The following is a 25,280-nucleotide window of genomic DNA, read 5'->3' as shown; positions in this document are numbered from 1 at the left end:
GGTCAGTCTCAGACCTCCTCATCCTCAGGTCAGTCTCAGGTCAGTCTCAGGTCAGTCTCAGACCTCCTCATCCTCAGGTCAGTCTCAGGTCAGTCTCAGACCTCCTCATCCTCAGGTCAGTCTCAGGTCAGTCTCAGACCTCCTCATCCTCAGGTCATCCTCAGGTCAGTCTCAGACCTCCTCATCCTCAGGTCAGTCTCAGGTCAGTCTCAGACCTCCTCATCCTCAGGTCATCCTCAGGTCAGTCTCAGACCTCCTCATCCTCAGGTCAGTCTCAGGTCAGTCTCAGACCTCCTCATCCTCAGGTCAGTCTCAGGTCAGTCTCAGACCTCCTCATCCTCAGGTCAGTCTCAGGTCAGTCTCAGACCTCCTCATCCTCAGGTCATCCTCAGGTCAGTCTCAGGTCAGTCTCAGACCTCCTCATCCTCAGGTCAGTCTCAGGTCAGTCTCAGACCTCCTCATCCTCAGGTCAGTCTCAGGTCAGTCTCAGACCTCCTCATCCTCAGGTCAGTCTCAGGTCAGTCTCAGACCTCCTCATCCTCAGGTCAGTCTCAGGTCAGTCTCAGACCTCCTCATCCTCAAGTCAGTCTTAAACACTCAGCTCAGTAACTCAAACCTTCAAACACATCTCTCTCCTCCAGCACAATGGAGGTTAGGACAGTCCAGAACCTCCTTGGCCTCAAGTCCTCATTCTGGTCCAGCTCTGTGGCTTGGCCATCTCTCTAACAGTCACTCTGCAAACCGTCCAACAAATCCACCGCAGACAAACGGGGCCGGCTGTAGACCCCAGGACGCTGGAGTCCTCCTCCTTCTCTTCAGTTTCCTACAGAGCAGCAGGGCTTCAGAAAGACGTCCCCTCATTGGTTCTCACATAGTTCTTAAAATCAGCGGGGATGTTCAGCATGGAGCACACCTGGAGGAAAGCTGAGGTCAGAGGTCAGACATTCATTACACAGCTTTCTTCCTGTTATTCATCAGCAGAAGCTTAGAGGAGCTCATGTTTTTACATGTTTAGCCTCGTGTCCCTTTAACACGTCAGCTGATCGATGCAGGACAGGGCAGCATTCATGGGGTTAACCTTCCCCCAGTGTTCCCCTGGTCTACATCAGTGCTGCTGTTTAAAACCACATCATTCAGGTAGAGACGGGCCAGAGCTGGCCCCTGGTTTCCAGGAGAGTCAGAATGGAGCTACGTCAGAACTCCCCTCTCCTCCCTGCTTTTATAAATGATAGTCAGTTACTATGTTGATGGACTGAACCCAAAGGAACCGGGTCTCGGTCCTGAACCCTGGTCCTGATGCAATTTCATGTCACAGGAAGTTTATTGCAGACTTCAGTTATTGCAGACTTCAGTTATTGCTGACTTTAATTATTGCTGATTTCAGTTATTGCTGACTTTAGTTATTGCTGCTTTCAGTTTTTGCAGATTTCAGTTATTGCTGACTTCAGTTATTGCTGATTTCAGTTATTGCCGACTTCAGTTATTGCTGACTTCAGTTATTGCTGATTTCAGTTATTGCCGACTTCAGTTATTGCTGACTTCAGTTATTGCTGATTTCAGTTATTGCTAAGTTCAGTTACTTCTGACTTTAGTTATTGCTGATTTCAGTTATTGCTGATTTTAGTTATTGCCGATTTCAGTTGTTGCTGATTTCAGTTATTGCCGACTTCAGTTATTGCCGATTTCATTTAGTGCCGATTTCAGTAATTGCTGATTTCAGTTATTGCCGATTTCAGTTATTGCCGATTTCAGTTAGTGCCGACTTTAGTTATTGCCGATTTTAGTTAGTGCTGACTTCAGTTATTGCCAATTTCAGTTATTGCCGACTTCAGTTATTGCCGACTTTAGTTATTGCCGATTTCAGTTATTGCCGACTACAGTTATTGCTGATTTCAGTTATTGCTGATTTCAGTTATTGCTGATTTCAGCTATTGCTAAATTCAGTTATTGCCGATTTCAGTTATAGCAGACTTCAGTTATTGCTGACTTTAGTTATTGCTGATTTCAGTTATTGCTGACTTTAGTTATTGCTGATTTCAGTTTTTGCAGATTTCAGTTATTGCTGACTTCAGTTATTGCTGATTTCAGTTATTGCCAACTTCAGTTATTGCTGACTTCAGTTATTGCTGATTTCAGTTATTGCTAAGTTCAGTTATTTTTGACTTTACTTATTGCTGATTTCAGTTATTGCTGATTTTAGTTATTGCCGATTTCAGTTGTTGCTGATTTCAGTTATTGCCGACTTCAGTTATTGCCGATTTCAGTTACTGCCGATTTCAGTTGTTGCCGATTTCAGTTGTTGCCGATTTCAGTTATTGCTGACTTCAGTTATTGCCGACTTCAGTTATTGCCGATTTCACTTATTGCCGACTTCAGTTATTGCCGACTTCAGTTATTGCTGACTTCAGTTATTGCTGATTTCAGTTATTGCTGACTTCAGTCATTGCCGATTTCAGTTATTGCAGACTTTAGTTATTGCTGATTTCAGTTATTGCTAAGTTCAGTTATTTTTGACTTTACTTATTGCTGATTTCAGTTATTGCTGATTTTAGTTATTGCCGATTTCAGTTGTTGCTGATTTCAGTTATTGCCGACTTCAGTTATTGCCGATTTCAGTTAGTGCCGACTTCAGTTATTGCTGATTTCAGTAATTGCTGATTTCAGTTACTGCCGATTTCAGTTATTGCCGATTTCAGTTATTGCCGACTTCAGTTATTGCCGACTTCAGTTATTGCCGATTTCAATTATTGCCGACTTCAGTTATTGCCGACTTCAGTTATTGCCGATTTCAGTTATTGCCGACTTCAGTTATTGCTGATTTCAGTTATTGCCGACTTCAGTTATTGCCGATTTCAGTTATTGCTGATTTCAGTTATTGCTGACTTCAGTTACTGCTGATTTCAGTTATTGCCGACTTTAGTTATTGCTGATTTCAGTTATTGCTAAGTTCAGTTATTTCTGACTTTAGTTATTGCTGATTTCAGTTATTGCTGATTTTAGTTATTGCCGATTTCAGTTACTGCCGATTTCAGTTGTTGCCGATTTCAGTTATTGCTGACTTCAGTTACTGCTGATTTCAGTTATTGCAGATTTCAGTTATTGCTGACTTCAGTCATTGCTCATTTAAGTTATTTCTGACTTTAGTTATTGCTGATTTCAGTTATTGCCGATTTCAGTTATTGCCGATTTCAGTTACAGCCGATTTCAGTTGTTGCCGATTTCAGTTGTTGCCGATTTCAGTTGTTGCCGACTTCAGTTATTGCTGACTTCAGTTATTGCTGATTTCAGTTATTGCTGACTTCAGTTATTGCTGATTTCAGTTATTGCCGACTTCAGTTATTGCCGATTTCAGTTATTGCTGATTTCAGTTATTGCTGACTTCAGTTACTGCTGATTTCAGTTATTGCTGATTTCAGTTATTGCTGACTTCAGTTATTGCTGATTTCAGTTATTGCAGACTTCAGTTATTGCTGACTTCAGTTATTGCTGATTTCAGTTGTTGCTGACTTCAGTTATTGCTGATTTCAGTTATTGCCGACTTCAGTTATTGCCGATTTCAGTTATTGCTGATTTCAGTTATTGCTGACTTCAGTTACTGCTGATTTCAGTTATTGCCGACTTTAGTTATTGCTGATTTCAGTTATTGCTAAGTTCAGTTATTGCTGACTTTAGTTATTGCTGATTTCAGTTATTGCTGATTTTAGTTATTGCCGATTTCAGTTACTGCCGATTTCAGTTGTTGCCGATTTCAGTTATTGCTGACTTCAGTTACTGCTGATTTCAGTTATTGCAGATTTCAGTTATTGCTGACTTCAGTCATTGCTCATTTAAGTTATTTCTGACTTTAGTTATTGCTGATTTCAGTTATTGCCGATTTCAGTTATTGCCGATTTCAGTTACAGCCGATTTCAGTTACAGCCGATTTCAGTTGTTGCCGATTTCAGTTGTTGCCGACTTCAGTTATTGCCGACTTCAGTTATTGCCGACTTCAGTTATTGCCGACTTCAGTTATTGCCGATTTCAGTTATTGCCGACTTCAGTTATTGCCGATTTCAGTTATTGCCGACTTCAGTTATTGCCGATTTCAGTTATTGCCGATTTCAGTTATTGCCGACTTCAGTTATTGCCGATTTCAGTTGTTGCCGATTTCAGTTATTGCCGATTTCAGTTATTGCCGACTTCAGTTATTGCCGACTTCAGTTCTTGCCGATTTCAATTATTGCCGACTTCAGTTATTGCCGACTTCAGTTATTGCCGATTTCAGTTATTGCCGATTTCAGTTATTGCCGACTTCAGTTATTGCCGATTTCAGTTATTGCCGACTTCAGTTATTGCCGATTTCAGTTATTGCCGATTTCAGTTATTGCCGACTTCAGTTATTGCCGACTTCAGTTATTGCCGACTTCAGTTATTGCCGACTTCAGTTATTGCTGATTTCAGTTATTGCTGACTTCAGTTATTGCTGATTTCAGTTATTGCTGACTTCAGTTATTGCTGACTTCAGTTATTGCTGATTTCAGTTATTGCTGACTTCAGTTATTGCTGATTTCAGTTATTGCCGACTTCAGTTATTGCTGCCAAGGATGGAACAACCAGTTAATAGGTTCAGGGGGTGATAACTTTTTCACACAGAGAGGTTTAGATTTTTATTCCCTTAATAAATAAAACAATCATTTAGAAACTGACTTATTTCCTTGGGCTGTCTTTGTGAGACATAAACTGGTTTGGAAACAGACGGGTCCTAAGGGTGTTGATTAGGGGTGGGAATCACAGGGTACCTCACGATACGATACGATACACGGTCCACAATACCAATATTATCACGATACAGCGATACTGCGATAATTTATATATTGCAAGAAAATTGTACAATGATACATCACAAAATATGTCTAACTAGAGAATACAAAAGTTATAAAATGGTCAAGTGCAGGATTTCTCAGTTTATTCAGAACAATTTAGTATCAATTTCATAGAATTTGACACAGACTGAGCTAAATATTGAATATGAAGTGCATAAAGTCTATACATATGTGTGTTATATATATATCTATAATTTATTATGTAATGTTAAGTTAATATCCAATTTAACAATGTAGAATTAAGCTATTTAAAAAATATATATTCCTGCATCATCTTGCATTTTACCTTTGTTCAATCTGAAGATGAGGATTTTCCCCATTTGTTGCACTGAATTAAAATGCTGCCGTGATTTTTAAAGAGAAGGGGAATAAATTAATATAGAGTAAATATACTCCAATCTTTTACATTTCATATTTTATCAGTTTTTTATGCCATCACATAACGTGTTTGTGGAGGGGGACTATGGGAGACGAGTTGATCGTCACGTCCAGCTTTAAGCCTGATGGACTGTGTTTTGCGGAGGGCATGACGTGACAGCCCGGTGTTTCTTTCTTGTGTTACCGAAGCCGTCATTCTTATCGACACTACACGGGACAGGTCCTTACAAATAATACGACTGTGATTATGGTTGCATGAGTAGAGACCAGCGGGCTTCAACGGGCTTGTTTGTCGATGTTAGCCATTAGCTGTAGCGTTAACGCGATGATGCCTAACTCGTAGACTCGTGTTGTCTCAGTATTTTACTCTGGCGTGGCATATCTTGCAAACGACTGTCTAACTCCTGTCTAAGTTTGTGCTGTCTTTAATGTTTTGGAAGCCAAAATAAGTCCACACATCCACTATGAATGCAGCAGAAGTCGTTCTGCTGGGTACAAGCAACCGGCTCACGCAGACCGGAAGTCTCGAGTGATCTCGTTGTCTCAAGAGAGAAGAGGCAAGAGTAAACTGCCAGCTAGCGATGCCTGCCGCCAACTAGCGGTCAGGGGGTGAAATTACACCACAAACTACCGCACCAACAAAGTGAATAATTAGCTAATTAATTAAATATCGATACTGCATTATAAAATATCGATACAATATCACGCCAGGAAGTATCGCGATATTTCAGTGTATCGATTTTTTGTCCCAGCCCTAGTGTTGATTATAAAGTGCGGTCGTTACGCAGCCCCGTCCTCCTGGCGCTAACACCAGAATGCAGGAGGCTATCAGCGCCTACTAACCTGTCTGAACTTGGCCCGTAGTTTCTCCATGTCCCCCTGCAGCTTCACTGAGGACAGGTCATCCAGAGACAAGTCCTGGATCAGATCCAGCAGAGCCTCCACGGCCTTCAGACGCTTCCTGACACACAGAAAACACCACTGTCAAATTTAGCACGCTAACGTTCCACAGGACTGTCACAGAGATGTGGAGGAGGGATCATGACCCCCCGTGACCATAAAAGGACCGGATCACAGACCATAAAGAGACCGGATCACAGACCATAAAGAGACCGGATCAGAGACCATAAAGAGACCGGATCAGAGACCATAAAGAGAGGAGACCGGATCAGAGACCATTTAGAGAGGTTACTATCAGTGTCCTTTCACCGAGGAGACGGGACATCATGAGCATTAAAGAAAAGAGGTTTAATAGAAGCAGAAATTAAGAGTCTGTAGTCTTCATCAAAGAGAGGACCCCCCCCCCCGAAAATGTAACAGGGATCAGCTCCAGCTGTGTGCATGTGTCAGGAAGACTTCAGGAGTGCAGACATGGAACTGGCCTTAATCAGGATAAAGAGGGTCCAGGCTCTGCTAGGAGGGTCCAGGGTAAAGAGGGGACGGTCTCTGCTAGGAGGGTCCAGGGTAAAGAGGGGACGGTCTCTGCTAGGAGGGTCCAGGGTAAAGAGGGGACGGTCTCTGCTAGGAGGGTCCAGGGTAAAGAGGGGACGGTCTCTGCTAGGAGGGTCCAGGGTAAAGAGGGGACGGTCTCTGCTAGGAGGGTCCAGGGTAAAGAGGGGACGGTCTCTGCTAGGAGGGTCCAGGGTAAAGAGGGTCCAGTCTCTGCTAGGAGGGTCCAGGGTAAAGAGGGGACGGTCTCTGCTAGGAGGGTCCAGGGTAAAGAGGGGACGGTCTCTGCTAGGAGGGTCCAGGGTAAAGAGGGGACGGTCTCTGCTAGGAGGGTCCAGGGTAAAGAGGCGACGGTCTCTGCTAGGAGGGTCCAGGGTAAAGAGGGTCCAGTCTCTGCTAGGAGGGTCCAGGGTAAAGAGGGGACGGTCTCTGCTAGGAGGGTCCAGGGTAAAGAGGGGACGGTCTCTGCTAGGAGGGTCCAGGGTAAAGAGGGTCCAGTCTCTGCTAGGAGGGTCCAGGGTAAAGAGGGGACGGTCTCTGCTAGGAGGGTCCAGGGTAAAGAGGGTCCAGTCTCTGCTAGGAGGGTCCAGGGTAAAGAGGGTCCAGTCTCTGCTGGCTGTTTGATGGAAGAGAAGGCGTTCAGGTGAACAGGGAGGCGGGCAGATCTTACCTGGATTTGAGGTCTGTGTGGTGTTGGAGGAGACATTTCCATGTGATGGCGAACCCATAATAGAAGGAGACCTGCAGGACAATCAGAGAACATGAAGGATCCATGATCCTGAGTTTCTTTTACACAGATCACTAAACATTAGAACACAGGATGGTGGGTCTAACGTTCCCTAACGGAACCTCCCTGTCAAGAACTCTCTTCTTTCACAGAGATGAACACTAGAGAAGAAGTAAAGAGAACTTGATCCAGAAATCTCTGTTTCTCTGTTCTTCCTCAGCACTAAAGCTCTCTCTCTCTCTGTCACAGTCCAGTCAGCTCAGACTCACCTCAGAGGACAGTTTGGCCCCATGAGAGGCCCCGTGTCTGCGGCCCTCCTGCAGCCCTCTGCATCTCCCCCTCTCAAAGCCCTCCTGGTACCCCTCCCCTCTGAACCTGAAACACACAGACCGGGTTAGTCCTCTGGTTTGATGTTAGATTATGTCACAGTGAATAAACAAAGACACACACCCTGCCTTACATCTGGAGTGGTGAGTGACGTCAGGCTGCTGAAAGATGCACTGATCTGGGATTTCATTTGGCACAGAGTCAGACAGGGTACCTTGGTACTTCTCTGTCCTATTAAACATTAAAATAAAGGATAATATATCCTTATACACTGCCTGGCCAAAGAAAAAGTTGCCACCTGGATTTAACGAAGCAAATAGGTAGGAGCCTCCTATTGGATAATTACTGCATGGGTGATCATCTTTCAGCTGGCAACAAGTTATTTAACCCCAGCTGATGCAATGAGGAGCTTCTCATTTCTTAAACAATCATGTCGAAAGACACATCCTGTGGTCATGGAAAAGATGTTAGTCTGTTTAAGAAGGGTCAAATCATTGGCATGAAAAAAGGCTTCAGTTTGCTAGGGAGCATAAAGACTGGACTCTGGAGGAATGGAAGAAGGTCATGTGGTCTGATGAGTCCAGATTGACCCTGTTCCAGAGTGATGGACGCATCAGGGTAAGAAGAGAGGCAGGTGAAGTGATGCTCCCATCATGCCTAGTGCCTACTGTACAAGCCTGCGGGGGCGGGGCTATGATCTGGGGTTGCTGCAGTTGGTCAGGTCTAGGTTCAGCAACATTATGTGCCCAGAGAATGAGGTCAGCTGACTACCTGAATATACTGAATGACCAGGTTATTCCATCAATGGATTTTTTCTTCCCTAATGGCACGGGCATATTCCAAGATGACAATGCCAGGATTCATCGGGCTCAGACTGTGAAAGAGTGGTTCAGGGAGCATGAGACATCATTTTCACACATGGATTGGCCACCACAGAGTCCAGACCTTAACCCCACTGAGAATCTTTGGGATGTGCTGGAGAAGGCTTTGCGCAGTGGTCAGACTCTCCCATCATCAATATTAAAATTAATGCAACACTGGATGGAAATAAATCCTGTGACATTGCAGAAGCTTATCTAAACAACGCCACAGCGAATGCGTGCTGTAATCAAAGCTAAAGGCGGTCCAACCAAATATTAGAGTGTGTGACCTTTTTTTGGTGGGGCCTTCTTTTTGGCCAGGCAGTGTATAACCTTATGATCAAAGTTCCTATGTTAGAGCATATTAGTACACCTCTAGAATATTCTAGAGCCCTCTGATCAGCCATGAGTCTGTTTTAGTATTGTCCCTTCTGTCCATGTCCTCTCCTTCACTCCACAAACGTGTCCATGCTTCTGTTTGCTCTACCGTTAGTCACTGAAAGAACTATGAGAGCTAGATCCATCACTTATCATCTACCTGTAGGGGTCAGAGGCAGAAAGACTATCGAGGTTTAAGGGAAGACCAGGTCTTAGTTAGTCTGCTATAGCCTTCAAACTGTCCTTTGTGATAAAGCTAAGAGTCAGGGCTGGATCAGACCTGGACCAGGTCTTAGTTAGTCTGCTATAGTCTCCAAACTTTACTCTGTGATAAAGCTTAGAGTCAGGACTGGATCAGACCTGGACCAGTCCTATCTAGGCTTAGACTAGGGGGTCATGGGTCACTGAGCCTCTCTCTCTTTATCTCCATGCATTCATATCATACATCAGAACTCAGTCTTCCTTGGACCCCCCGCCCCAGTGCCCCATACAATGATCTGGATCTTTGGTAAAGAGGTCCAGAGCCCCTGAGCAGTCGTTCTAAAAGGCACTTAAACGTGAGAGTGTTCCAACCTTATCTGGCCTACTGAGCTAAATCTACACTATTATAAACCAGTTAACTGATGGTTGTTGATATTTCACAGAACCACTGAGAACAGACAAAATAAATAAATGAAGCTCAGGTCATCTTCTGTAATTCAACCTCCAAGTTTAACAATTTAACATTACTGAATAGTTTTAATCATAATGTAACAAGCTGACCAATCATCAGCTAAATAGCAGCTAAACTGAAATTAGAGATCAGGATCAGAGTTAAGGTTATAACACTGCTGATGTAGTCATGGTGTTAGTGAGTTATATATCTAAATATAAGAGCTAAACTATAACCGTTGCTGGTGTTAAGGTGTTAAACATATCAGAGTTAAACTAAAGGGTTTATTGATGTTAAACTATGAGGTTTATTGATGTTAAACTATGAGGTTTATTGATGTTAAACTATGAGGTTTATTGATGGTAAACTATGAGGTTTATTGATGTTAAACTATGAGGTTTATTGATGTTAAACTATGAGGTTTATTGATGTTAAACTCTGAGGTTTATTGATGTTAAACTCTGAGGTTTATTGATGTTAAACTATGAGGTTTATTGATGTTAAACTATGAGGTTTATTGATGTTAAACTATGAGGTTTATTGATGGTAAACTATGAGGTTTATTGATGTTAAACTAAAGGGTTTATTGATGTTAAACTATGAGGTTTATTGATGGTAAACTATGAGGTTTCTTGATGTTAAACTGTGAGGTTTCTTGATGGTAAACTATGAGGTTTATTGATGGTAAACTATGAGGTTTATTGATGTTAAACTATGAGGTTTATTGATGGTAAACTATGAGGTTTATTGATGTTAAACTATGAGGTTTATTGATGTTAAACTACGAGGTTTATTGATGGTAAACTATGAGGTTTATTGATGTTAAACTATGAGGTTTATTGATGTTAAACTATGAGGTTTATTGATGTTAAACTATGAGGTTTATTGATGTTAAACTATGAGGTTTATTGATGTTAAACTATGAGGTTTATTGATGGTAAACTATGAGGTTTATTGATGTTAAACTATGAGGTTTATTGATGTTAAACTATGAGGTTTATTGATGTTAAACTATGAGGTTTATTGATGTTAAACTATGAGGTTTATTGATGGTAAACTATGAGGTTTATTGATGTTAAACTATGAGGTTTATTGATGTTAAACTATGAGGTTTATTGATGGTAAACTATGAGGTTTATTGATGGTAAACTATGAGGTTTATTGATGTTAAACTATGAGGTTTATTGATGGTAAACTATGAGGTTTATTGATGTTAAACTATGAGGTTTATTGATGTTAAACTATGAGGTTTATTGATGTTAAACTAAAGGGTTTATTGATGTTAAACTATGAGGTTTATTGATGTTAAACTATGAGGTTTATTGATGTTAAACTATGAGGTTTATTGATGGTAAACTATGAGGTTTATTGATGTTAAACTATGAGGTTTATTGATGGTAAACTATGAGGTTTATTGATGGTAAACTATGAGGTTTATTGATGTTAAACTATGAGGTTTATTGATGTTAAACTATGAGGTTTATTGATGTTAAACTATGAGGTTTATTGATGGTAAACTATGAGGTTTATTGATGTTAAACTAAAGGGTTTATTGATGTTAAACAATGAGGTTTATTGATGTTAAACTATGAGGTTTATTGATGTTAAACTATGAGGTTTACTGATGGTAAACTATGAGGTTTATTGATGTTAAACTAAAGGGTTTATTGATGTTAAACTATGAGGTTTATTGATGGTAAACTATGAGGTTTATTGATGTTAAACTATGAGGTTTATTGATGGTAAACTATGAGGTTTATTGATGGTAAACTATGAGGTTTATTGATGGTAAACTATGAGGTTTATTGATGTTAAACTATGAGGTTTATTGATGTTAAACTATGAGGTTTATTGATGGTAAACTATGAGGTTTATTGATGGTAAACTATGAGGTTTATTGATGTTAAACTATGAGGTTTATTGATGGTAAACTATGAGGTTTATTGATGTTAAACTATGAGGTTTATTGATGTTAAACTATGAGGTTTATTGATGTTAAACTATGAGGTTTATTGATGTTAAACTATGAGGTTTATTGATGTTAAACTATGAGGTTTATTGATGTTAAACTATGAGGTTTATTGATGTTAAACTATGAGGTTTATTGATGTTAAACTATGAGGTTTATTGATGGTAAACTATGAGGTTTATTGATGTTAAACTATGAGGTTTATTGATGTTAAACTATGAGGTTTATTGATGGTAAACTATGAGGTTTATTGATGTTAAACTATGAGGTTTATTGATGTTAAACTATGAGGTTTATTGATGGTAAACTATGAGGTTTATTGATGGTAAACTATGAGGTTTATTGATGTTAAACTATGAGGTTTATTGATGGTAAACTATGAGGTTTATTGATGGTAAACTATGAGGTTTATTGATGTTAAACTATGAGGTTTATTGATGGTAAACTATGAGGTTTATTGATGTTAAACTATGAGGTTTATTGATGTTAAACTATGAGGTTTATTGATGGTAAACTATGAGGTTTATTGATGTTAAACTATGAGGTTTATTGATGGTAAACTATGAGGTTTATTGATGTTAAACTAAAGGGTTTATTGATGTTAAACTATGAGGTTTCTTGATGGTAAACTATGAGGTTTATTGATGGTAAACTATGAGGTTTATTGATGTTAAACTATGAGGTTTGATGTTAGACTATGAGGTTTATTGATGGTAAAGTAGGAGGTTTATTGATGTTAAACTATGAGGTTTATTGATGTTAAACTATGAGGTTTATTGATGGTAAACTATGAGGTTTATTGATGTTAAACTATGAGGTTTATTGATGTTAAACTATGAGGTTTATTGATGTTAAACTATGAGGTTTATTGATGGTAAACTATGAGGTTTATTGATGTTAAACTATGAGGTTTATTGATGGTAAACTATGAGGTTTATTGATGTTAAACTATGAGGTTTATTGATGGTAAACTATGAGGTTTATTGATGTTAAACTATGAGGTTTATTGATGTTAAACTATGAGGTTTATTGATGTTAAACTATGAGGTTTATTGATGGTAAACAATGAGGTTTATTGATGTTAAACTCTGAGGTTTATTGATGGTAAACTATGAGGTTTATTGATGGTAAACTATGAGGTTTATTGATGTTAAACTATGAGGTTTATTGATGTTAAACTATGAGGTTTATTGATGGTAAACTATGAGGTTTATTGATGTTAAACTATGAGGTTTATTGATGTTAAACTATGAGGTTTATTGATGGTAAACTATGAGGTTTATTGATGTTAAACTATGAGGTTTATTGATGTTAAACTATGAGGTTTATTGATGTTAAACTCTGAGGTTTATTGATGGTAAACTATGAGGTTTATTGATGTTAAACTATGAGGTTTATTGATGGTAAACAATGAGGTTTATTGATGTTAAACTATGAGGTTTATTGATGTTAAACTATGAGGTTTATTGATGTTAAACTATGAGGTTTATTGATGTTAAACTCTGAGGTTTATTGATGTTAAACTATGAGGTTTATTGATGTTAAACTATGAGGTTTATTGATGGTAAACTATGAGGTTTATTGATGTTAAACTATGAGGTTTATTGATGTTAAACTATGAGGTTTATTGATGTTAAACTCTGAGGTTTATTGATGTTAAACTCTGAGGTTTATTGATGTTAAACTCTGAGGTTTATTGATGTTAAACTATGAGGTTTATTGATGTTAAACTATGAGGTTTATTGATGGTAAACTATGAGGTTTATTGATGTTAAACTAAAGGGTTTATTGATGTTAAACTATGAGGTTTATTGATGGTAAACTATGAGGTTTATTGATGTTAAACTATGAGGTTTATTGATGGTAAACTATGAGGTTTATTGATGTTAAACTGAGGTTTATTGATGTTAAACTATGAGGTTTATTGATGTTAAACTATGAGGTTTATTGATGTTAAACTATGAGGTTTATTGATGTTAAACTATGAGGTTTATTGATGGTAAACTATGAGGTTTATTGATGGTAAACTATGAGGTTTATTGATGTTAAACTATGAGGTTTATTGATGTTAAACTATGAGGTTTATTGATGTTAAACTATGAGGTTTATTGATGTTAAACTATGAGGTTTATTGATGGTAAACTATGAGGTTTATTGATGTTAAACTATGAGGTTTATTGATGTTAAACTATGAGGTTTATTGATGTTAAACTATGAGGTTTATTGATGTTAAACTATGAGGTTTATTGATGTTAAACTATGAGGTTTATTGATGGTAAACTATGAGGTTTATTGATGTTAAACTATGAGGTTTATTGATGTTAAACTATGAGGTTTATTGATGTTAAACTATGAGGTTTATTGATGGTAAACTATGAGGTTTATTGATGTTAAACTATGAGGTTTATTGATGTTAAACTATGAGGTTTATTGATGTTAAACTATGAGGTTTATTGATGGTAAACTATGAGGTTTATTGATGTTAAACTAAAGGGTTTATTGATGTTAAACTATGAGGTTTATTGATGGTAAACTATGAGGTTTCTTGATGTTAAACTGTGAGGTTTCTTGATGGTAAACTATGAGGTTTATTGATGTTAAACTGTGAGGTTTCTTGATGGTAAACTATGAGGTTTATTGATGTTAAACTATGAGGTTTATTGATGTTAAACTATGAGGTTTATTGATGTTAAACTATGAGGTTTATTGATGGTAAACTATGAGGTTTATTGATGGTAAACTATGAGGTTTATTGATGTTAAACTATGAGGTTTATTGATGGTAAACTATGAGGTTTATTGATGTTAAACTATGAGGTTTATTGATGTTAAACTACGAGGTTTATTGATGGTAAACTATGAGGTTTATTGATGTTAAACTATGAGGTTTATTGATGTTAAACTATGAGGTTTATTGATGTTAAACTATGAGGTTTATTGATGTTAAACTATGAGGTTTATTGATGTTAAACTATGAGGTTTATTGATGGTAAACTATGAGGTTTATTGATGTTAAACTATGAGGTTTATTGATGTTAAACTATGAGGTTTATTGATGTTAAACTATGAGGTTTATTGATGGTAAACTATGAGGTTTATTGATGTTAAACTATGAGGTTTATTGATGTTAAACTATGAGGTTTATTGATGGTAAACTATGAGGTTTATTGATGGTAAACTATGAGGTTTATTGATGTTAAACTATGAGGTTTATTGATGGTAAACTATGAGGTTTATTGATGTTAAACTAAAGGGTTTATTGATGTTAAACTATGAGGTTTATTGATGTTAAACTAAAGGGTTTATTGATGTTAAACTATGAGGTTTCTTGATGGTAAACTATGAGGTTTATTGATGTTAAACTATGAGGTTTGATGTTAAACTATGAGGTTTATTGATGGTAAAGTAGGAGGTTTATTGATGTTAAACTATGAGGTTTATTGATGTTAAACTATGAGGTTTATTGATGGTAAACTATGAGGTTTATTGATGTTAAACTATGAGGTTTATTGATGGTAAACTATGAGGTTTATTGATGTTAAACTATGAGGTTTATTGATGGTAAACTATGAGGTTTATTGATGTTAAACTAAAGGGTTTATTGATGTTAAACAATGAGGTTTATTGATGTTAAACTATGAGGTTTATTGATGTTAAACTATGAGGTTTATTGATGGTAAACTATGAGGTTTATTGATGTTAAACTAAAGGGTTTATTGATGTTAAACTATGAGGTTTATTGATGGTAAACTATGAGGTTTCTTGATGTTAAACTGTGAGGTTTCTTGATGGTAAACTATGAGGTTTATTGATGGTAAACTATGAGGTTTATTGATGTTAAACTATGAGGTTTATTGATGTTAAACTATGAGGTTTATTGATGTTAAACTATGAGGTTTATTGATGTTAAACTATGAGGTTTATTGATGGTAAACTATGAGGTTTATTGATGTTAAACTATGAGGTTTATTGATGGTAAACTATGAGGTTTATTGATGTTAAACTATGAGGTTTATTGATGTTAAACTACGAGGTTTATTGATGGTAAACTATGAGGTTTATTGATGTTAAACTATGAGGTTTATTGATGTTAAACTATGAGGTTTATTGATGTTAAACTATGAGGTTTATTGATGGTAAACTATGAGGTTTATTGATGTTAAACTATGAGGTTTATTGATGTTAAACTATGAGGTTTATTGATGTTAAACTATGAGGTTTATTGATGGTAAACTATGAGGTTTATTGATGTTAAACTATGAGGTTTATTGATGTTAAACTATGAGGTTTATTGATGGTAAACTATGAGGTTTATTGATGTTAAACTATGAGGTTTATTGATGTTAAACTATGAGGTTTATTGATGGTAAACTATGAGGTTTATTGATGTTAAACTATGAGGTTTATTGATGGTAAACTATGAGGTTTATTGATGGTAAACTATGAGGTTTATTGATGGTAAACTATGAGGTTTATTGATGTTAAACTATGAGGTTTATTGATGGTAAACTATGAGGTTTATTGATGTTAAACTAAAGGGTTTATTGATGTTAAACTATGAGGTTTATTGATGTTAAACTATGAGGTTTATTGATGTTAAACTAAAGGGTTTATTGATGGTAAACTATGAGGTTTATTGATGTTAAACTAAAGGGTTTATTGATGTTAAACTATGAGGTTTATTGATGGTAAACTATGAGGTTTATTGATGGTAAACTATGAGGTTTATTGATGTTAAACTATGAGGTTTGATGTTAAACTATGAGGTTTATTGATGGTAAAGTAGGAGGTTTATTGATGTTAAACTATGAGGTTTATTGATGTTAAACTATGAGGTTTATTGATGGTAAACTATGAGGTTTATTGATGTTAAACTATGAGGTTTATTGATGTTAAACTATGAGGTTTATTGATGTTAAACTCTGAGGTTTATTGATGGTAAACTATGAGGTTTATTGATGGTAAACAATGAGGTTTATTGATGTTAAACTATGAGGTTTATTGATGTTAAACTATGAGGTTTATTGATGTTAAACTATGAGGTTTATTGATGTTAAACTAAAGGGTTTATTGATGTTAAACTATGAGGTTTATTGATGGTAAACTATGAGGTTTATTGATGTTAAACTATGAGGTTTATTGATGTTAAACTATGAGGTTTATTGATGTTAAACTATGAGGTTTATTGATGTTAAACTATGAGGTTTATTGATGTTAAACTATGAGGTTTATTGATGGTAAACTATGAGGTTTATTGATGTTAAACTATGAGGTTTATTGATGTTAAACTATGAGGTTTATTGATGGTAAACTATGAGGTTTATTGATGTTAAACTATGAGGTTTATTGATGTTAAACTATGAGGTTTATTGATGTTAAACTATGAGGTTTATTGATGGTAAACTATGAGGTTTATTGATGGTAAACTATGAGGTTTATTGATGGTAAACTAAAGGGTTTATTGATGTTAAACTATGAGGTTTATTGATGTTAAACTATGAGGTTTATTGATGGTAAACTATGAGGTTTATTGATGGTAAACTAAAGGGTTTATTGATGTTAAACTATGAGGTTTATTGATGTTAAACTATGAGGTTTATTGATGGTAAACTTTGAGATTTATTGATGGTAAACTATGAGGTTTATTGATGGTAAACTAAAGGGTTTATTGATGGTAAACTATGAGGTTTATTGATGTTAAACTATGAGGTTTATTGATGTTAAACTATGAGGTTTATTGATGTTAAACTATGAGGTTTATTGATGGTAAACTATGAGGTTTATTGATGTTAAACTATGAGGTTTATTGATGGTAAACTATGAGGTTTATTGATGTTAAACTATGAGGTTTATTGATGTTAAACTATGAGGTTTATTGATGTTAAACTATGAGGTTTATTGATGTTAAACTATGAGGTTTATTGATGTTAAACTATGAGGTTTATTGATGTTAAACTATGAGGTTTATTGATGGTAAACTATGAGGTTTATTGATGGTAAACTATGAGGTTTATTGATGGTAAACTATGAGGTTTGTTGATGTTAAACTATGAGGTTTATTGATGTTAAACTATGAGGTTTATTGATGTTAAACTATGAGGTTTATTGATGGTAAACTATGAGGTTTATTGATGTTAAACTATGAGGTTTATTGATGTTAAACTATGAGGTTTATTGATGGTAAACTATGAGGTTTATTGATGGTAAACTATGAGGTTTATTGATGGTAAACTATGAGGTTTGTTGATGTTAAACTATGAGGTTTATTGATGTTAAACTATGAGGTTTATTGATGTTAAACTATGAGGTTTATTGATGGTAAACTATGAGGTTTATTGATGTTAAACTATGAGGTTTATTGATGTTAAACTATGAGGTTTATTGATGGTAAACTATGAGGTTTATTGATGTTAAACTATGAGGTTTATTGATGGTAAACTATGAGGTTTATTGATGTTAAACTATGAGGTTTATTGATGTTAAACTATGAGGTTTATTGATGTTAAACTATGAGGTTTATTGATGTTAAACTATGAGGTTTATTGATGTTAAACTATGAGGTTTATTGATGTTAAACTATGAGGTTTATTGATGGTAAACTATGAGGTTTATTGATGTTAAACTATGAGGTTTATTGATGGTAAACTATGAGGTTTATTGATGGTAAACTATGAGGTTTATTGATGTTAAACTATGAGGTTTATTGATGTTAAACTATGAGGTTTATTGATGTTAAACTATGAGGTTTATTGATGGTAAACTATGAGGTTTATTGATGTTAAACTATGAGGTTTATTGATGGTAAACTATGAGGTTTATTGATGTTAAACTATGAGGTTTATTGATGTTAAACTATGAGGTTTATTGATGGTAAACTATGAGGTTTATTGATGTTAAACTATGAGGTTTATTGATGGTAAACTATGAGGTTTATTGATGTTAAACTATGAGGTTTATTGATGTTAAACTAAAGGGTTTATTGATGTTAAACTATGAGGTTTATTGATGTTAAACTATGAGGTTTATTGATGTTAAACTATGAGGTTTATTGATGGTAAACTATGAGGTTTATTGATGGTAAACTATGAGGTTTATTGATGTTAAACTATGAGGTTTATTGATGTTAAACTATGAGGTTTATTGATGTTAAACTATGAGGTTTATTGATGTTAAACTATGAGGTTTATTGATGTTAAACTATGAGGTTTATTGATGTTAAACTATGAGGTTTATTGATGTTAAACTATGAGGTTTATTGATGGTAAACTATGAGGTTTATTGATGTTAAACTATGAGGTTTATTGATGTTAAACTATGAGGTTTATTGATGTTAAACTATGAGGTTTATTGATGGTAAACTATGAGGTTTATTGATGTTAAACTATGAGGTTTATTGATGTTAAACTATGAGGTTTATTGATGGTAAACTATGAGGTTTATTGATGTTAAACTATGAGGTTTATTGATGGTAAACTAAAGGGTTTATTGATGTTAAACTATGAGGTTTATTGATGTTAAACTATGAGGTTTATTGATGGTAAACTATGAGGTTTATTGATGGTAAACTATGAGGTTTATTGATGGTAAACTATGAGGTTTATTGATGGTAAACTAAAGGGTTTATTGATGTTAAACTATGAGGTTTATTGATGTTAAACTATGAGGTTTATTGATGGTAAACTATGAGGTTTATTGATGGTAAACTATGAGGTTTATTGATGTTAAACTATGAGGTTTATTGATGTTAAACTATGAGGTTTATTGATGGTAAACTATGAGGTTTATCGATGTTAAACTATGAGGTTTATTGATGGTAAACTATGAGGTTTATTGATGGTAAACTATGAGGTTTATTGATGTTAAACTATGAGGTTTATTGATGTTAAACTATGAGGTTTATTGATGGTAAACTCTGAGGTTTATTGATGGTAAACTATGAGGTTTATTGATGTTAAACTATGAGGTTTATTGATGGTAAACTATGAGGTTTATTGATGGTAAACTATGAGGTTTATTGATGTTAAACTATGAGGTTTATTGATGTTAAACTATGAGGTTTATTGATGTTAAACTATGAGGTTTATTGATGGTAAACTATGAGGTTTATTGATGTTAAACTATGAGGTTTATTGATGTTAAACTATGAGGTTTATTGATGGTAAACTATGAGGTTTATTGATGTTAAACTATGAGGTTTATTGATGTTAAACTATGAGGTTTATTGATGTTAAACTGTGAGGTTTATTGATGTTAAACTATGAGGTTTATTGATGTTAAACTATGAGGTTTATTGATGTTAATCTAAAGGGTTTATGAGGTTAAAGTCGACCCTGTACCCCTTCAGTCCACATTAGTAACCCTTTATAGGCTCTGGCAGAGAGTCCGTTAAAACGGTTAGAAGACTAAAATAATGAAAATAATCTTTTTAAGCTCCACCCCCCCCCCCCCCCCCCGGCTAATGATCTTTAGGCGTATTTACGTCAATAATGTCTACGGTGACGGCAGCACCGTTCATGACGTAAACAGAAGCGAAAACTTACTTTTCATCCGCCATCACGATGCTGTCGAACAGATCTTCACTTCCGGAGCCTCCGTCCATCTCCTCCTCTTTAATAAACCTTTAAAATGTAAAATAAAAACCTTTATGACCCTCTGAGGGGACTACAAACGGAGATCTGCTGCTAACGGCTAACTGAACTGTTTGTATCTGCTTCCAGCAGATTCACCAAACAGAACTACTTCCGGTGTCGTCAGAGCCGTGCTGCCGCCTGGAGGCCTGGAGGGGAACACGATCCTTTTTTTCTCCTCTCCTTTTTCTTTTCTTTATTTTAAAACAGAAAAATTTGATCCTGTCTGTCTGATTTATTTATTTTTTATTCATTTTTTACAGTTAATGATACCAGGTTTTATTTTTAATGTTCTCAGTGTTTAAATGTTGTTCTGGCTGGAATGTTTCTACCAGCAGGTAGCGCTGTAGGACAGTAGTAGGGATTTAAAGGGCAGGTTCCCTGTATATCTCAGGTGGTGGACCCAAATAAACCCGAGTCTTAGTCCAGGATGGTGATGCAGGAGGAGTCATGACACAGAGGAGAGTGTATATTTGTATTATTCTGTCAGACAGCTGAGGAAGCTCAGAGTAACACTGATTTTACTGCAGCAGAGACACATGGAGGACACTGAGCTCTCTCTCCTGGACTGTCTGAAGATGTTCTGGACTGAGTGGTGTGCTCTGTGGTCCAGTTTGTTTGGACACGTGTGAACGCCACTGTCAGACTGTTTCAGAGCAGAGATGAGCTCTGAGACGTGGTCAGAGCTTTCAGCGGTTCATCTAAAGTGAGAATCGGCCCTGCTACCAGAACGAATCACTGTTCACTCACTAAACTCCTGCAGCAGTTTCAGCAGCATAGTTGCAAACACAGAGGCCTTCTGGGAGCAAAATAAAGTGCTTCAAAAATGAGATGGGACCGGTGTGAGCCCACATTGATGGTTCATGTTTCCATAAATCTGACTAAATGCCTCCAGAGCACCAGAATAGCCGAGCTTGCAGCTGAATTGGGTCTCCTTAAAGCAGAGATTTCGAACTTAACCACAGCAGGGGCCGAATTCTGAATCTGGGTCCAAAATGAGGGCCAAACAAGGTCCACATTTACCCATAAACAGCCAACCTCATTTTCACCAGCAATGAGTTATGGGAGAAAAAAACCTCAGCACCAGTGATAAATGATTTTGAGATTTCAAACACCAAAAATGGTGTGTTCAAAGGCTGAAAATTAGAGAAAAACATTAGCAAAACTTATTAGCTCAAAAGGCATTTAAAGTCAAAATCATGTTTTTAAAAGGCAAATATACAAGAAAGAAAGTGGAAATCACTGACATGGTCAAAACGTGAGATAAAAATCTGAAATCATGAGTTTTAAAGGTGAGTGAGTTTTGAGATAAACGGCCAAATCATCTGTTGAAAATCACAAAAACTGAGAAAAAAAATACAATTGAGTTTTACAGGTCAAAATATTACTTAAAATTTAAAATTGACATACAAAAAGCCAAATTATACGATAAAAGTCAAAGTAAGGAGCTAAAAAGGTCAAAACATGACAGAAATAACTACAAATTCTGAGTTTAAAGGTCAAAATATTTGTTAAAAATTCATAATTGAGGATCTAAGAAGGTTAAAAAAATAAGACAAAGGACAAAAATGTGAATATAAAGGTGAAAATATGAAATAAAAAGTCAAAACCATAATTTTGTGTGATAACTGTGAGATGCAAAATTAAGAATTTATTTTTCCTCATTCCTGAATTTTTATCTAATTTTTTTATTTTTTTACTTTTCTTACTTTTATGACAGAAGAAGAATATTTTAAATCATCAGGGTTGGCTTTACATTTTTAAACTGGAGGAAATCTGCAGACTTGAACCGGTGGGCCGGTTATTATAGAAATAATATACGACCAGGCAGGCCAGGTTTAACTGTACCAGGGGCCGGATTTGGCCCCCAGGCCTTGAGTTTGACAACCCTGCCTTAAAGAGTGAAGTGTGACTGAAATCTCTGCAGGATAATGCCACCATGACAGCCATGTCCCACTCTACAAAAACAGAAAAATCACTTTAATATTGTTTCCATTCAAACAGACCAGCAGCTCCATCCGCCTATCACAGAACTTCATGGATTTTCATTCATTCAGGATCATTTCAGGAGCAACATCCAGCCCTGACAGCAGTCATATGTCTAATCACTGCTCTGTTTTCTGATCTGAAGAACTCAGACTGAAGCCAGAGAGCTGAGCTGCTGAAGACCCTGAGTCTTCTCCACTCTCCATGTCTGCTGGAGGCTCACGCTGACCTCCTGACTGTCTCAGAGAAACGTGAGTGTGACGCGTTTTAGCAGCTAAAATCAGATGTCCTGACCTAAGGTCAGCCCGTCGGTGCAGGTTTGGCCCGCTTTACTATATTTCAGAGATCTAGAACAGAGGTTGAGATCTGACGGCTGTGTTGCTGTGGAGCACGTGTGGAACCAGGCGGTCTGGCAGGCCTCCAGAGAAGCACAGCTGTGTAAATGGCAGCTGCTGTGTTTGTATTCATGGAGGGAAGGCGAGGCTGCAGCTCTTTGTTTGGGTTTCAAAGAAGCAGACTAACCTGAGCTGTCAGTCAAAGATGAAAGATTCTCAGCAGAAGGATCCGCCCGCCAGTTCGAGGACCCGCTGACCCACAGGGTTCTATGAAAGTACAGTACACATCATACCAAGGTCTCCAAACATGTTGATAACATGCTTTCACTTTCAGGAGCCGAGCTGGCCAGACTCCAACAGATAACACTTTACAGCCCCCGTGATCCTGCAGCGGCGGCGTGAGCCCACAGACAGAACAGGACGGGTCTGACGAGTCTCACGGTTCAGCACGGGAGACGGCTCGGGGTCACTGCAGTTCATGTGGTCTCTGCTGCCGGACTAGGATCCATGGAGGATTCTGGTCCTGCAGCACCTGTGGACCAGGACGCTTCTGCTGCCCCCCTGGTTCAAGTTTCACAGATACAGATGCCTGGTGCTTTCTCCAGGACTAACAGGTGGGGGGGTTCAGCCATTCTATACTCAGGACTGTGTCCAAGTCCACCTAGAGGAGGTCTCGGGGGTACTTGCTGGAGTACTGGTTAGCTGTAGGTAGATGTAGAAGTAGGAGGAGTCTGACCTGATTGGCTGCTGCAGTCTCATGTTCATGGTGAATTTAGGGTCAGGGAGAGCTGAGCATGTGCGTTGTCTCATCCTGCATGGTGGTCACATAGGTTTTCTCTGTATTTGCTGTAAGAGAGACGGTCCTAATGTGGTCTAGAAGCCGGCCTTGCCTCCCAGTGCTGTATAAACCAACATTAATCTTCCTGATGAGCACAATCTGTCCAGAAACATTCAGGACTCACAGAGACAGTTCCCTGCACCCTCTCCTCTCGTCTGCAGCAGCCATGATGGTCTCCTCCTTGGGGGATTTGCAAACCAGCTACATGCATCCTGCTGCCCAATGGCACCTCAGTGCGAGGACTATCTGGGGCTTTAGCCCGGGGCCTCTGGGTCTGAGCCCTCCATGTTTGAAGGTTGCACCTTATGAGGCCCATGATGCAACAGCCAGCTCATCCATGCTGTAACGTGGGACCAAACAGCATGAAGTCACACAACCGTAGAGCGGTGGACTAAGCACTAGCTGTCTGAAACCATCTGGGACGTGGAGCGTTTCTTTTCTGAGCCCCCTCCCCGCTGCAGCGGTAAACTGTCATGACGTTTCTGCTGCACTGCTGATGCTGCGGTCTGATGTAAAAACCAACATAAATGTGAAACGAAGGGGAACCTGGAACAGGGCCGGCTTTCTGTGCTTTTAAGATAAATGTGACAGTGTTGACATTTCCATGAAGATCACCTGGTGGTAAAACACGTTCCTCAGTGAGCCAACATGAAGTCTGGGGTCCTCTCTGTCTGCAGCTTCTCATGATGGCAGGGACCCTGGCTGGGTCTCCATGCAGGCAGACTGTATGTTATTTAGACCAACGGTTTTCAAACCTTTTTCACCCAAGGCACACCTAAGGTTAAGCCTAAATCTCAAGGCACACCGTATTCATAGCAACACAGAACAGACTTTCAAATAATATAACAGTCAAGGTGGTCCATAAGGGGGTAAAGGGGAGAGGGTTCTGGGGCCCAGACAACTGGGGGTGGCAAAAGTGGGCAAAAGGTGCCTGAGAGGTGGCAAAAATGGGTTAAAGTGATGATAAAACATGGCAACACTGGGTAAAAAGTGGCATGACAAAGTCAAAAATGGTTAAGGGGCCAAAACATTGGTTAATAGTGGCAAAGCATGTTGAAAGAGTCAAAAAGGTGACAAAAATGGGTTACAAGTGGCCAAAAGGGTTAAATGTTGTAAATGGTGGTTAAAATGGTTTGAAAGTGATTAAAAATGGGCAAAACTAGCCAACAAAGTGGCCACATAAAGGCAAAGTGAGTGAAAATTTGCAAGAAGGTGGCAAAAATGGGTTTAAAGTGTCAAAAAGGTGATTAAATAGGTTACAAGTGGCAGAAAAGTGGCAAAAAAGGGTTAAAGTTGCTAAAACGTGGCAAAGAGTGATGAAAAAATTGGCAAAAAATGTCCAAATAATAGGAAAAGTAGGCAAAAAACGCCAATAAGGTAGCAGAACTGGGTTAAATGTGGCAAAAAGTTCCAAAAAAGTAGCAAAAATGGGTCAAAAGTATTTTTAAAAAGTTGCAAAACTGAAAAAAGCAGCAAAAATGGTTTACGTTGACAAAATTAGTGGCAAAATGGGTAGAAAATTGGTTAAGTTGGTTAAAAGTAGCATGAATAATGATCATTTCAGCACCAATTTCAACTCAATTATAGCTTGCCAAATGAGCTAACTGTTAGCCAGGATGCTAGCACCAATGCTACTGATCCAACACACACACTCATCAATAAATCACAGCTGGGGAGGGTCCATTCTCTGGGTTTATCAGGGGCCAGTCAGATTCCCAGGGCACACCCAGACTTGTCTCAGGGCACACTAGTGGGCCTCGCCACACCATCTGAGAACCGTCGCTTTAGGTCATACGTGTAACTGTCCTCACACGGCCACAGAGAAACTGACCTGCAGTGACCTCAGCCTGTGCCACAGAGGTTATCAGAGAGACGAAGGCTGAGGAAGACTTC

The 25,280-nt window shown here is 37.6% G+C and overlaps 1 protein-coding gene across 1 annotated transcript; it reads right to left on the bottom strand.

The window, feature by feature from the left end:
- Positions 1 to 495: 495 nt before the first annotated feature.
- On the bottom strand, positions 496 to 20,317 carry lto1 (LTO1 maturation factor of ABCE1). Its single transcript, XM_041789167.1, has 5 exons — positions 20,142 to 20,317; positions 7,686 to 7,791; positions 7,360 to 7,430; positions 6,084 to 6,201; positions 496 to 913 (listed from the first exon to the last, which is right to left on the bottom strand). The coding sequence occupies exons 1-5, from the start codon at positions 20,198 to 20,200 to the stop codon at positions 842 to 844; spliced, it is 426 nt and encodes a 141-aa protein (XP_041645101.1). The 5' UTR covers positions 20,201 to 20,317; the 3' UTR covers positions 496 to 841.
- Between the last annotated feature and the right edge of the window lie 4,963 nt (positions 20,318 to 25,280).

The sequence above is a fragment of the Cheilinus undulatus genome, linkage group 1 (genome assembly GCF_018320785.1).
Source record: "Cheilinus undulatus linkage group 1, ASM1832078v1, whole genome shotgun sequence".
NCBI classification, from domain to species: Eukaryota; Metazoa; Chordata; class Actinopteri; order Labriformes; family Labridae; genus Cheilinus; species Cheilinus undulatus.
This window is presented reverse-complemented; position numbering and strand designations above follow the sequence as displayed.

What these genes read in the sequence shown, in the direction of transcription:
- lto1 (XM_041789167.1), bottom strand. Translation starts at nt 20,200, where the DNA reads ATGGACGGAGGCTCCGGAAGTGAAGATCTGTTCGACAGCATCGTGATG. An exon ending in CACACAGACCTCAAATCCAG is followed by an intron (nt 6,202 to 7,359) that starts GTAAGATCTGCC and finishes TCTGTGTGTCAG; the next exon opens with GAAGCGTCTGAAGGCCGTGG. An exon ending in TACGGGCCAAGTTCAGACAG is followed by an intron (nt 914 to 6,083) that starts GTTAGTAGGCGC and finishes GCTTTCCTCCAG; the next exon opens with GTGTGCTCCATGCTGAACAT.